Source organism: Aspergillus brunneoviolaceus (assembly GCF_003184695.1).
Source record: "Aspergillus brunneoviolaceus CBS 621.78 unplaced genomic scaffold BO95scaffold_66, whole genome shotgun sequence".
NCBI classification, from domain to species: domain Eukaryota; kingdom Fungi; phylum Ascomycota; class Eurotiomycetes; order Eurotiales; family Aspergillaceae; genus Aspergillus; species Aspergillus brunneoviolaceus.
Window position 1 is genome coordinate 128,207 of NW_020290796.1, and position 11,648 is coordinate 139,854.

At 58.3% G+C, this 11,648-nt stretch overlaps 4 protein-coding genes across 4 annotated transcripts; 1 reads left to right on the forward strand and 3 right to left on the reverse strand.

Annotated features, from left to right (window-relative positions):
• Positions 1-1,145: 1,145 nt before the first annotated feature.
• Positions 1,146-5,247, reverse strand: BO95DRAFT_434992 (uncharacterized protein; the record flags this gene model as incomplete). Its single annotated transcript, XM_025585161.1, has 2 exons — positions 1,146-2,379; positions 2,432-5,247. 2 exons carry the CDS (start codon positions 5,245-5,247, stop codon positions 1,146-1,148), a joined length of 4,050 nt encoding a protein of 1,349 aa, XP_025438858.1.
• A 557-nt stretch (positions 5,248-5,804) lies between these two features.
• Positions 5,805-8,494, reverse strand: BO95DRAFT_420859 (RNA polymerase-associated protein). Its single transcript, XM_025584546.1, has 4 exons — positions 7,873-8,494; positions 7,016-7,761; positions 6,825-6,967; positions 5,805-6,772 (listed from the first exon to the last, which is right to left on the reverse strand). Exons 1-4 carry the CDS (start codon positions 8,097-8,099, stop codon positions 6,041-6,043), a joined length of 1,848 nt encoding a protein of 615 aa, XP_025438859.1. The 5' UTR covers positions 8,100-8,494; the 3' UTR covers positions 5,805-6,040.
• A 299-nt stretch (positions 8,495-8,793) lies between these two features.
• On the forward strand, positions 8,794-9,573 carry BO95DRAFT_455901 (demethoxyubiquinone hydroxylase family protein; the record flags this gene model as incomplete). The annotated part of the gene is made up of 1 exon (XM_025588375.1): positions 8,794-9,573. The coding sequence occupies one exon, from the start codon at positions 8,794-8,796 to the stop codon at positions 9,571-9,573; it is 780 nt and encodes a 259-aa protein (XP_025438860.1).
• A 116-nt stretch (positions 9,574-9,689) lies between these two features.
• On the reverse strand, positions 9,690-10,739 carry ltpA (tyrosine protein phosphatase LTP1). Its single transcript, XM_025587293.1, has 2 exons — positions 10,500-10,739; positions 9,690-10,399 (listed from the first exon to the last, which is right to left on the reverse strand). Exons 1-2 carry the CDS (start codon positions 10,564-10,566, stop codon positions 9,900-9,902), a joined length of 567 nt encoding a protein of 188 aa, XP_025438861.1. The 5' UTR covers positions 10,567-10,739; the 3' UTR covers positions 9,690-9,899.
• Positions 10,740-11,648: the final 909 nt, after the last annotated feature.

Consider the following 11,648-nt stretch of genomic DNA (forward strand, 5'->3'; position numbering starts at 1 on the left):
CGCCATGCGCCATGCGCCATGCGCCTCAGATAAGGTTATCTATAACACGACTCATGTGGACATCACCAATCTGCACCTACTCTTCGTTCATGGTTAGTATGGTTCATAACACCGATACATCTCGACTGAAGACTCGGCTCCATTATGCAACTCATCCTGGTCATCAACAATCCACGACCGTGGAAACATGGGGACAGATGTCTACAGACATACATCTCTATATGCTGCAAGCCCAGGACGACCGCAACACATGCAGCGTTGAAATCACGAGCATGTTCGGTCCGGTCTCTCGCACGTGGTTTGGTAGTCGGCACGGTATCAGGCCCAGCATTTACAATATGATTGTTAGCGGTAGCGAGCCTCTGAATTTTGAACTCGTCTATCCGACGGTTGACTGGGCTAAGGCGGTTCTCCCGCACTGCGTATCCATTGGTAGAAAGGTAATCTCGGACATGCAATATGTAGTGTGCTGCTGGTGACTTGGTGGGATCAGTTTCTCTTGTTTGTAGTCTGTTGCTCATGAGGTCTGTATGCCGCTTTACAGTTAGTATTACTGTGAGGTCAAATACCTCGAGCATAGCTTTCTGGCCCCAATAACCATATTCATATCGGGGGGGGGGGGGGGGGGGAAGAGCCATAAGTCCAACAACCATACAATCCATCTATTGAGTTGCTGGGCCTAAAGGCAAGTATATGAGTATATGTGCATATAATAACCAGACAATAGCAAGAACTCAATCAACAGTAACTGATATACTCCAGCTCCAGCTCCAGCTCAAGCTCAAGCCCAAGCCCCGTTACAACTAGGTAGTTCAATTCACTACAAGGTACCTCCCAAACTCCAAACTCCAAACACCAATCCCTCCGCACATAACCCACTAAATACAAGCTGACAAACCCCAAACAAACAATAAACCGAACCAAGGTATCATTATCATCATCCCTTCCCCTTCCCTTGCCTTCCCTTCCTCTGAGGTTAGCACATCGACCCCCTCCCTCCCTCTCACTTCTACCCCCCACATCCCCTCACCACATTCCACATCCCCCATCCCCCATCCCCCACCCCCCTAAAGTAAAGTATAGCACATAATCCCCTTCCCCTCCCCTCACATGAATCCCAAACCCCGGAAAAGGGGCTAAGGGATCTACTCCCACCGCCCCCCGCCCCCCAAAGCCCCCAACCGATTCGCCGTGCGCTGATCCAACAGCGCCGCCGCCAATTTGCGCGACCCGGCCGCGGTGCCTCGCTGGGCGCGTTGCAGGCGCAGCTCCCGCTCGCGTTCCCGCTCGCGCGCCGCCGTGTATGCATTCACGGAGGCGGAGGCGGTGGCATTCCCCCCTGATTTTTTGATTCCGGCGGGGTTCACGGCCCCGTGGCCGGAGGTCATGGATGCGGCGCTACTCCGTCGACTTGCTGGTCCTGCTCCCCCTGAGGATGAGGAGGAGGAGGAGGCGGTGGTGCTGCGCCGGAGGAAAGGCGGGGGGCGGGTGAAGCCGAGGCCGAAGGTGCTGCGGTCCTTGGTGGTGGTGGTGGTGGTTGGGGAATCCGTTGCGAAAGCGAGTTTGCCTCCGCCTGTGGATGAGGAGGTGGAGTTGCTGGATGCTTGGCGGAGGAGGGCGAGGCGGTCGACGACGGGGCCGCGCGTGCGGCGTGGGTGGTGGGTGAGGAGGTTACTTGGGGGCGGTTTTTGTTGGTGGCTGGGTCCGGCCACGGCGGCGAGTTCGTCGTCGGAGTTATCGGATGCGAAGTCGGCGGGGTCGAGGGTGGTTTCTTCTGGTTGGTTGTGGTCGTGGTCGTGGTCGTGGTCCAGGGAGGCGTCCTCGTGGAAGGAGTCGTACTCGTGCGTCTCGGTCAAAAAGCTTAGGGTCTCGCGGATCTCGGCCAGCGTCGCGGGTTTCTTGGACATGGCGGAGGCGGGCTTGCGGCGGAGGTGGGGCGGGGGTCGGTTGTAGGTGGACTCGGTGCTGGGGTCGAGGGGGCGTTTTCTTTTGTTGTTGATTTCGGAGTTGATAGTGTTGTCGGGTTGCGATTCTGAGGGTTGGGGGTTGCTGTCTTGTTGACTCTCCTCGTCCTCCCCCTCCTCCTCAAACTCCAGCCCCATGTCTTCCTCGTCGTCGCGGTCCTCCACCGCCCGGAAGAAGGCCGCTTTCTTCGGGTTCTCGGCGATCTCGCCCATCTTCTCGTCCGCCAGAAGCGCCTTGCGCATCCGCGCGAACTCGCGCTGCTTCTCGCGGCGCCGCGCCAGGAGCTCGTCGTCCGAGTCGTCCAGGTCGAACTCGTCGTCTGCGTTGGCGCCGCGGCGCCGCCGGAGGGCGCCCGTGGTGATGTCCTTCAGGAGCTTGGCGACTTGCTTTTCGTCGGTGGTGCGTTGGTGGTGTCTAGTGTGTTCGTGGTTAGTTACCGGAAATGAAAGGGGAAGGGCAGACTCACGCATTCAGGGCGGCAAGTTGCTTCTCGTCAACTGTCTCCCCGCTGTGGTCGTTGATCATCGCTCGGTCGTAGGCGTTCTCCTCGTCATCGTCGTCCTCGTCGCTTCCGCCGCCCAGTCCGGCGTATTCGTCGTCCGACTCCTCGGCTGCTTCTTCCACCACGTCCTTGGCCTTGCTCTTGCTTTTGTCGAAGAGGACGGCAGGCTTCTTGTTCTTCTTCGACGCCTTCATGATGTTGAAGGCATTGGCGTTGATTTCGAAGTCTCCGTTGTCTTCCTCTTGTTCTTCGATCATGGAAAGGTCAGCGGCGCGACCACCACGCTTCAAGTGGCGCATGCTTCTCGTGGGCACTGGGGACTGGTTCTGGTCCACGATGACGGTTTCGATGGTCGATTGTGGCGTGCCGAGGAAGCGCTTCGACGGGTCAAACGGCGAGAGAATGAACCCTTCATCCTGCGTCGGGTCGGGGATTTGCGAGAAGTTCGAGACGGAGCGTGGAGCCGGGGATTCCGACACCCGCGCGATGGACGGGGCGTAGTGAGTGAGGATGTCATGAGACTCGGCCCGGGGCACCTGGCTGTCTTTGATGATCACATTGGAGTCGGACTCGTGGAGTCCAGGCTCGGGCAACGTGCTCGGCAGTGTGGGAGCAGGCGTCTGTTGGCTGCGCTGGGGGCTTCCGGCTATGGTGCCCGCAAAGGCTTGCGTCAAGCTTAGCAGGTCGTTGGAGCTCTGCGCGGGGAGGTGAGGCCGGTCGACAGACCGGGTTCCAGGAGTGGTGGCACCGATGATGGGCTTGGCTGGGGTTTTCGGCTCTTGCACATCGTCCTCGTCCTCGTCGTCGCTGATTACCCGAGTCTGTCGCTTGCGTCTCTGGGTAGAAATATTCGTCTCCTCGATCGACACGACTTCTGACTTGTCGTCTTCCGATTCATCCCCTTCGTCGGCTTCAGAGTCGACCAATCCATCACCGCCTCCTTGTGCGTCTGCCATTTCCTCGTCTTCGTCGTCTTCGCCGTTCTCCCCATCCTCTGACCCCGAGTATTCGAAGTCCTCGTCCTCGTCATCGTCGTCGCCGTCGCGCTTGGCAGCTTTGCGTTCTTGCTTGGCAATCGCGTCGGCCTCCATGCGTGCCTTCTCAACCAGGTTCTCCAGCTCGTCCTCCATGGCCGCGCGCTCTTCCGCCGTCTCGATGTGAATACCCTTGGCTCTGAGCTCTTCGATCCTCTCCTGTCGCTCCCTGGCAGCTTGCTGTCTTGCCTTCAGGAGCAACGTGGCAGAGAGCTGAGCCCCGTTCATGCCCTTGGATTTGCGGTTGGGCGAGGTCAAGTGCGCCAGAGCTTTCAACTTGATCATTGAAGCCGACTCCTGTAGTTTCTTGGCGGGAAGGTTCTCGAAAGCCGCGATCCGGCGGCATTTGGCGGGCGATGTAACAATCTCAAGGTCACTGTCCGAGTCGTCTTTCTGATGGCGTGCCACTTCTTCTCGTGATAGCCTGACGCGGACCGCAGGCAGGTTCAGGGCCTTCTTCTCTTTGAGGTGTGTTGCATCTATTTTCTGACCTGTCGACTCCACCTCCATTTGAGCCACAACCGGTTGCTCGGGCTGCGTCGGTGGGTTGGCGAGAATCTCCTTGAGCGTCGGGAATTCGGGCTCAGCTGGATTCTCGTCTGTTTCCTTTGTAGCAGACACCTTGTCCGCCGGCCCCAGGACCGGCGACGTCCGGGGCGTCTCCTTGTCTTTCTGTGCCTCGACATCCGACGAATTCTGCGAGCCCGCCGCGCTAGATGAGGTTTCGCCAGCTGGGGGTGCAGCTTCTTGGGGGACAGCCGGCTGTCCGAAGTTGAACCGCGCGAAGAAGCTCTCCTTGGTGATCTTCTTCTTCGTCTGCGCCTGATGCGCCAGCTGCATGTTACGGCTCATCCGCTGCGTCTCGCGGTTCATCTCCTCCAGGGCCTTTTTGCTGGCCTTGCGCGCCGCAGGCCGCGTCTGCTGTTGCTTTTTGGCTGTGGCTTCGGCGCCCGATGATGCACCGTCGCCGTCGCCCTCACTCGCAGACAAAACCATCTCCGAATCAGATTGTCCCTGCTGCCTCGCAGCCCGCGCGGCAGCCCGTCTCTCCGCCTCAGCCTGTTCCTTCTCCTCGCGCTCCTTGCGCTTCTGCGCCACGAGAGCCAAGAACCGGGCGTTCTTCTTCGGTTGCTGTGCTTCGTCCTCGCCGTCCGTCGTGTTGGCATTGTCCTCGACATGGTCCCGCCCCTTGACAGGCGACGACACGAAAAGCGGAGAGTACGCGCGGGTCCGCGGCTCCTCATCATCTTGATCGACTGCAGGCTCGGGAAGTACGGTGGTAATCCCTCTCCGTCGCGGACCAGCCGTCGGGAGATCGTCATCGTCATCGTCGTCGTCGTCGTCGTCCTTCTCCTCCTCATCGTGTAACGCCCTCTTAACCCTCTCAAACGCAGTCGTCCCCGATTGACCATTAGTACCTTGTAACCGCGCCGCCATCCGCCCCTTAGGCCTCACAATCTCATCCTCCTCCTCATCCTCAACGTCAACCATCGGCGCACCAAACGAGGAAATCGAGCTCTTCTTCAACGCGTCGCTGAGCTTGGTCGTGGAGCGATCTCCCCCCGCCCCAATTCCTTTCTGCGTAGCATTATTACGGTTCCTGTCCTCACCACCGGAATCGCTATCGCTATCAAACGCAGCGAGCATGGCTTTGATCTTGCGGCCCGGGGTGAGGAGCATTTCGGTGTCTGTGCCGGGGGACGCGGCGCGCGTCGAGCGCGGTGTGGAGGGTGTGGAAGCGGACATTATATCGTATGTTTTCGGGCAGGGGTATCATAGACGTTGCGTTTTAATTTTGAGGGAGGGTGGAGGTGATCATTTCCGATTGTTAATGGGAAGGGTAAGGTAGGGGAAACTGGCTGTAATCTGGAGAACGTGAAGTGGACTAAGGGTCAGTGAGAGTGGTTGCGTTAAGTTAATCAAGGGCGCCGCGGAGATGGATTCTGCGGGCGGACGGACGGGTAGGCGAGGAAGACGCGCCGCGCGCGCGTTGGCGTCGGGGGTCGGGGGTTGTTATCGCACGTGATGTGGGTGACTGGTTCGCTTATCGCTCACGTCTATACTACACTACACGTACAGTACGTACAGGGCAGTATCTACGCATGACTGTTTTGAGGAAGGGCGGTGTTCAACGTGCATGGTTGGTTTATTTGCATTGCATTGCATGGGGGAGCTTTAAAAATACAGCGCGCGCCGTGTGTGTGGATTTCTTTCTCATTTGGACGCCAATGAACGCCAATTCCCTAGCACAAGAAGACGAAGGAAGGAAGGTAGAGAGAGAAGGGAAGTTGAAAAAAAAAAAAGAGAAAAGAGAAGCGAAAGTGTACAATCAAACGGGGAAAACAACCGACGCTGTAGTAAATGCTTTCGAATGCATTCGAAAATCCGAAGTTCCTGCCTGTCCCTGTTTTTGTTTCTCCCTCCAATATACTATGGCGAGCATCGATGGCACAAATTTGATGGTCGCATGCAAAGTCTCGGTCGATGGAATCCTCAGTGGTGGCTGTGATGTGACCATGTTATCGCTGGGATGGCACAGCTAGATCTCGATATCCAATTCTATATCCAACGCGGCGATATTCTCGTCGTCCATGTTGCGATGGCGGATGGCGCCGCTCTTGACGGCTTTGCGCTGGCTGGCGCCGAGCGGGGTGCCCGCGGTGGGCGTGCTGGCCTTGGATGGCGTCCCCGAGGCCGAGGTGTCCTGGCTGCCGCCCTCTCCGGGCTTGGTGGGTGACGGGATCGTGTTGCCGTTGACGTCGTAGTGCGTGCGGGCCTGGGTGCGCACCCGCATGAAGGGGTTGAGCGTCGCCTCGCCACGGGCCACCGCCGCGGCGGCCTTGCGGCTGGCCTTCCGCTCCTCGAGCTGGGCGCGGCGGACGTTCTCGTAGTTGAGCTTCTGGTTGCGCAGGTTCAGCTCGGCCAGACGCTCGTGCTCGGAGGGTTTGTCGGCGCGGGGCCGCGACAGGCTGGTGCCGTGGGCGACCTTGGGCGCCGCCATGCTGTTCAGCTCGCTCTGCAGCCGCTCCGCCTCGGCCTCGTCGCCCGCCGCTTTGGCCAGCTTCAGCTGCTTCTCCACGTCGACGCGCTTGAAGAATTGCGACTTGGTGTCTAACGACCCCTGCTTGCGTAGCTTCTCGTTGAGCTCCTCGTTGGTGAACTTGTGGTTCAGTAACCGGTTGATGTCCGCGACTTTGCTGCCCACCTGGGATTTCGTAGCCATCTTGCAGTCTTCAATGGCCATGGTCTGGCGGTAGCGATTGAACTCGGCCTGGGAAGCATTAGTCTATGTGGCGAGACCTCTCGAGACTGAGGATACCAACTTCTGTGAATGGGGAATCCGAGCAAGCAATGAAGGGGAAGCTTTTCTCGGCCTTTCCGTGGGCCAGCACGGCGTACTGATTTGTGGCGAATGAGCGGCCATTTGGCCCCTCCATGGCGTACATGGGGCCTTCCTCGACGATTTCTGCCATCGTTAGCCATGAATCCGGCACGAAACCGGGGGGCGTCTTACTCTTGATCAAACACAGACGGTACTGGTTTAATCCCGTATCGCGGTTGGGACCGACGTTCACACGAGCGTAGCATCCGGCGATCGCCTCCTCGAATCCAGGGTAGAAACAGACCTGCGCGAAATTACTGCGACCGACGCGCGTACGCTGGATATCTCGCAGTTCGGCCGGCGGATCGTCCTTGGGAGGAGACGGGGAGCGTTCCCGATCGTCCCATTCGACTTCACTCTCGCCTTCGGCGTCCTCATCCGACAGCCTATCATCCCGGGAGCGGGCCTTCTGATCCTTCGCGGCGGGATCCCGACGGCGGAGCTCGTCGCGTTTGCCCTTCTGCTCGCGCTGCCGCTTGTAGGCCTCGATCGCCTCCGACGTCTCCCCGACTTTGCGACCACCCAACGTCGTCTTCTGCCGCGAGCTCTTGCGGTTGCCCTCGTCCAGGTTCGCGGCGCTCGCCTTCCGCTTGTTCTTCTTGGCCTTGCGGGCTTCCTCCCGCTCCCGCGACGCTAGCAGACGGCGGAGGGCGAGATCCTGGTTGTGACGATCCACCTCCTGCGCACGTTCCGATAGGATCTGCTCGCGCTGAATCTCGGGCATCGCCATGATCTCCTCCTTGTCTTTGGCAGAGTAATAGAGCTTCTCGTAGGGGAACATGGGCCCGTCATCTTCGCCTATATCGGCGGATCCTTCCGAGTCGGACGCGGAATCGGATTCGGACATGCTGGCAGAGTCAAGAGATTCGGCGGCAGAGCTGATCGGGAGCGGGAGCACACACCGTGTTAGCCAGCGGGCGCCTTTGATTGTGTGGCGGGCGGACTTCCCCAAGGTGAACACCGGAGGGCAGCTTGTGGGTAACACTTACAGCTCACCGTCCTCGTCGTCATCATGACGGGACTTTCGACTACGTCGCGCCGGTTTGGCGATGCCTTTGCGACCCATGGTGGATGATGCGGCGGGTGATTGTGGTGGTGGTGAAGATGAAGAAGGGCGATCCGGGGAGGCGGCCTTTTCTCTGGTGGGCGGGGACGACTCCTCATCTGAGGAGTCACCCGCCAGGGCGAGAAGCTCCGCATCGAGATCATCCGCCATGGTGAATTGAGGGTAGGGTGAAGTGTGGCCTAAAGCGTGCGGGACCGGGTGGTGCGAGCCCTAGCAAAAGTGGCGCTGGCTCTCAGATGCAAAACCAAAAGAGCCCAATCAACCCCGGCGTTGTCGACCGGCGCACTCGAGGTGGTATATATCGTCTAGACGGGCTGTCGCTGAGCAGATATGAAGTCCTTGAGATGGCCACAGGGGAAGTCGAATTGGGGCGAAACCGCGCTATATAGGACCGGGGGTGCGCAGTGAGAGAACGCTGACAAAGATCGATCTAAGGTTGCCTATTTATATAGTGGTGATAGCGCGGAGACCATAGGGGATATTGTTGAGAGTGGGCGCGTGAAGGATGGACAATGTCGCAGGGGGTCAGAATTAAAACATTCGGTATCGGGAAGTGAAAAGAAGCGCCTGGCGAAGTTCACGATCCTCACTTGTTCATGACGTTCCGCTCCAGGGTTGGCGTGCCAAGGCGGTAAGCGCGCGGCTGCGGCTTTTGCTGGACTTGAATGGAAAATGGGTTGAGCCACCTCGGAAAGCATGGCAGCATAAGGCACTTGCTTGTCTACAGTAAAGGTGAGCATTCCTTAATCTTCTAAAGAATCTAGACAGCGCATTAAGCTCTTTCATTCGCGACAGCCATTCCTTTTGTTTAACACTCCATCCACCCATTTCCGAGAGTTTCACAATGCTGGCCAGAACTTCCCTTGCCGCATCTTTCCGACCGACGGCGGCGACCACCATACCCGTCGTGCTCGACTTCCTCGCACCATCCACGCTGCAGCAGAGCCGTCGCCTGTACCACTCCACCACCACCACCAATCACTCCGCTGCACCATCCGCTCCCAGCCCGCCGTCCCCAACCGACCATCATGGCGCCCGGAAACCGAGATACGCCCTCACCGCGAAGCAGCGCGAATTCCTCGACAGCGCGCTGCGGGTCAACCAAGCCGGCGAGCTGGCGGCGACGCTGATCTACACGGCGCAAACGCCGCAGGTGGTGCGCTCGCACCCCCACCTGCGCCCGCTGATGAAGCACATGTACGACCAGGAGGTCGGGCACTTCAACACATTCAACCAGCTCATCGCGAAGCACCGGGTGCGGCCGACGGCGATGTACCCGGTCTGGTACGCGGCGGCGACCTTCCTGGGCTGGTCCACGGGCGTCCTGGGCCGGGAGGCCGCCATGGCGTGCACGGAAGCCGTCGAGACGGAGATCGGATCGCACTACAACGACCAAGTCCGCGAGATTCTGTCGTGGAAGGCCGAGGCGGAGCGCCGCGGCGAGGAGCTGGACCCGGAGCTCGAGGAGATGCTGGCGAACTTCCGGCGCATCCGCGACGAGGAGCTGGAGCATCTGGATCACGCGGTGGAAAATGATGCCAAGGAGGCGAAGCCGTACGATCCCTTGGTTAATTTCATCCGCTATGGATGCAAGGCTGCCATCAAGATTAGCGAGAAGGTCTAGACTGGAGTCACCCCATTTCGGGAGGTGTTCGGAGCTTTGCAACATGATTTGTTTCCGGCAGCTGTGGGGAAGATCCCGGCTTTTACGGCAATTGTGTGTACGATGTACGATGTACGATACATTGATGTTGCCTACTGTATCATATTCTAGTCCATATGTGTTGTCTATAAGATGCATCGACAATTCGCTCCGGTCTATCTTCGCTGCAAAGCAAGTCGCTCAGGTGGTGGTGGTGGTCTATCATATCTCAACTCGCAACTGCTCACAAGAAGCATGCGATCCCTACCTCCTCGCGCGGCGATGTCGTGAACCCGACCACCGCCTCTTTACTCCTCCTGCGTCTCCTTCTCAAGGTACTCGACAAGGTTCCTCGAAAACCGCGTAACCTGCTCATAGACCTCCTTAAACCCATTAACCCCACCATAGTACGGATCCTGCACCACCTCGCCTCCGCCCACCCGCTCATGCAGGGCGCCGCCTTCCCCGAAATCCCCGAACAGGCGCACCTCGGCCACCTTGGCGGCGCCGGCGGCGCCGGATTTCTTGGTGGCAGCGGCCAGCACGGCCTCGCGCGTCTCCTGCAGATCGCGCAGGTTGTACTTGTCCATCGCCAGGACATAATCAAAGGTCAGGAAGTCCTCCTTGGTCACCTTGCGCGCGGCATGGACGTAGCGGGTGATGCCGTGGGCGCGCAGCGTGGTCATCGTGCGGTGGTCCGGGGACTCGCCGGCGTGGTAGGCGCCCGTGCCGGCGGAGTCGATCTTGTTGATGAGTGGGTGTGAGGCGGCGACGTGGCGGAAGACGCCTTCGGCCATGGGGGAGCGGCCTGCGAGCGGTGTGGTTAGATGATGCTTGTACAGTACTATACTTGTGGAGTTTGGGGTGTGGTGAGTGCGGGGGGAGATTGGGGGTGGTTGGGGCCTCACAGATGTTGCCGAGGCAGACGAAGAGGACGTTGATTTGTTGTCCTGTGGGTGTGGTGTTGGCAGACATGATGTGCTATTGTCTATTATGGTGTAGTCTAAGATGGGAGCAAAGAATAAGGGAGGCGAGGATGGTTGAGGGAGTGAATGCTTCTCCGCCGGGCGGGGGAAGCGGGCGACGGCGCAGAATCTTATCGATAGTGAGCTGGTGCCTGAGGCGCAAGGCAGCTTTACGCGTCACATGGAGGGCTGGCTGTACCTGACTGACTCTTGCCACATGCGCTTGTTGGCTGCTGGCTGCTGGCTGCTGTACCTTTCCGGTTTGTCATCCTCGATTTACCTCTCGACTTTAGGCGGTCGAACCCAACATGTTACATAGTATTATGTATCTGCGACCTGCGGTAGTGAGGGATTTGACGTGCGTTTACAGTCCCGCTTGTTGTCAGGGGCATCGGTTCTTGAAATTCCGATTCACATCTCAGCGTTGTTGGTCGACATTATACGGGATCTACTCGCAGTGTCCATGGTGAACTAGAGCCCAATCACTCCCGCCCAGGAATACACTGAACTACAGAAGCACATTGCTGCACCGCAATAAGATACCGGGATCTGGGCTATACTGATCCAGAGAGGATACGACATCCAATAAAGAATGGTTTACGAATACGAAGGAGATAAAGTGAGACACACGGATGAACTATGACGTCGCTAGTTGGGGTTCAGAAGCTAACTAACGAATCCCCAGGCAACGACTTTCCTGAGCGACCGATAGATAGGGCTTGAGATTCTCTCAGCCGATAAGAGGCAAGATAATTTTAGCCTGGGCCGTCAGCCTGCCTTGCGGATATAAAAAGCCAGCCAGTGCCACACTGCCCTGTGGCTGTGAAGACAGAGGCTGTCCTACGGTTGGCCCAGTGACCATCAGTGGAGACCGGAACAGCCATGGCGCTCCTGCAAGTTGATCAACGCTAACCATTTTTTGCCAGGCAAATCGGTATCAGGGACGCATTTTTGTGTATCACCATTCGATGATGAAAAATGTGACAGCCTGGGACAAGTGAGACTCTGGGGAACAAACTGGGTTTTCGGAGTTTGAGCTCTGAAGAATGTTGCCCGGAAGACGCTGCAGAGTGGCCATATCAAGGCATCGAT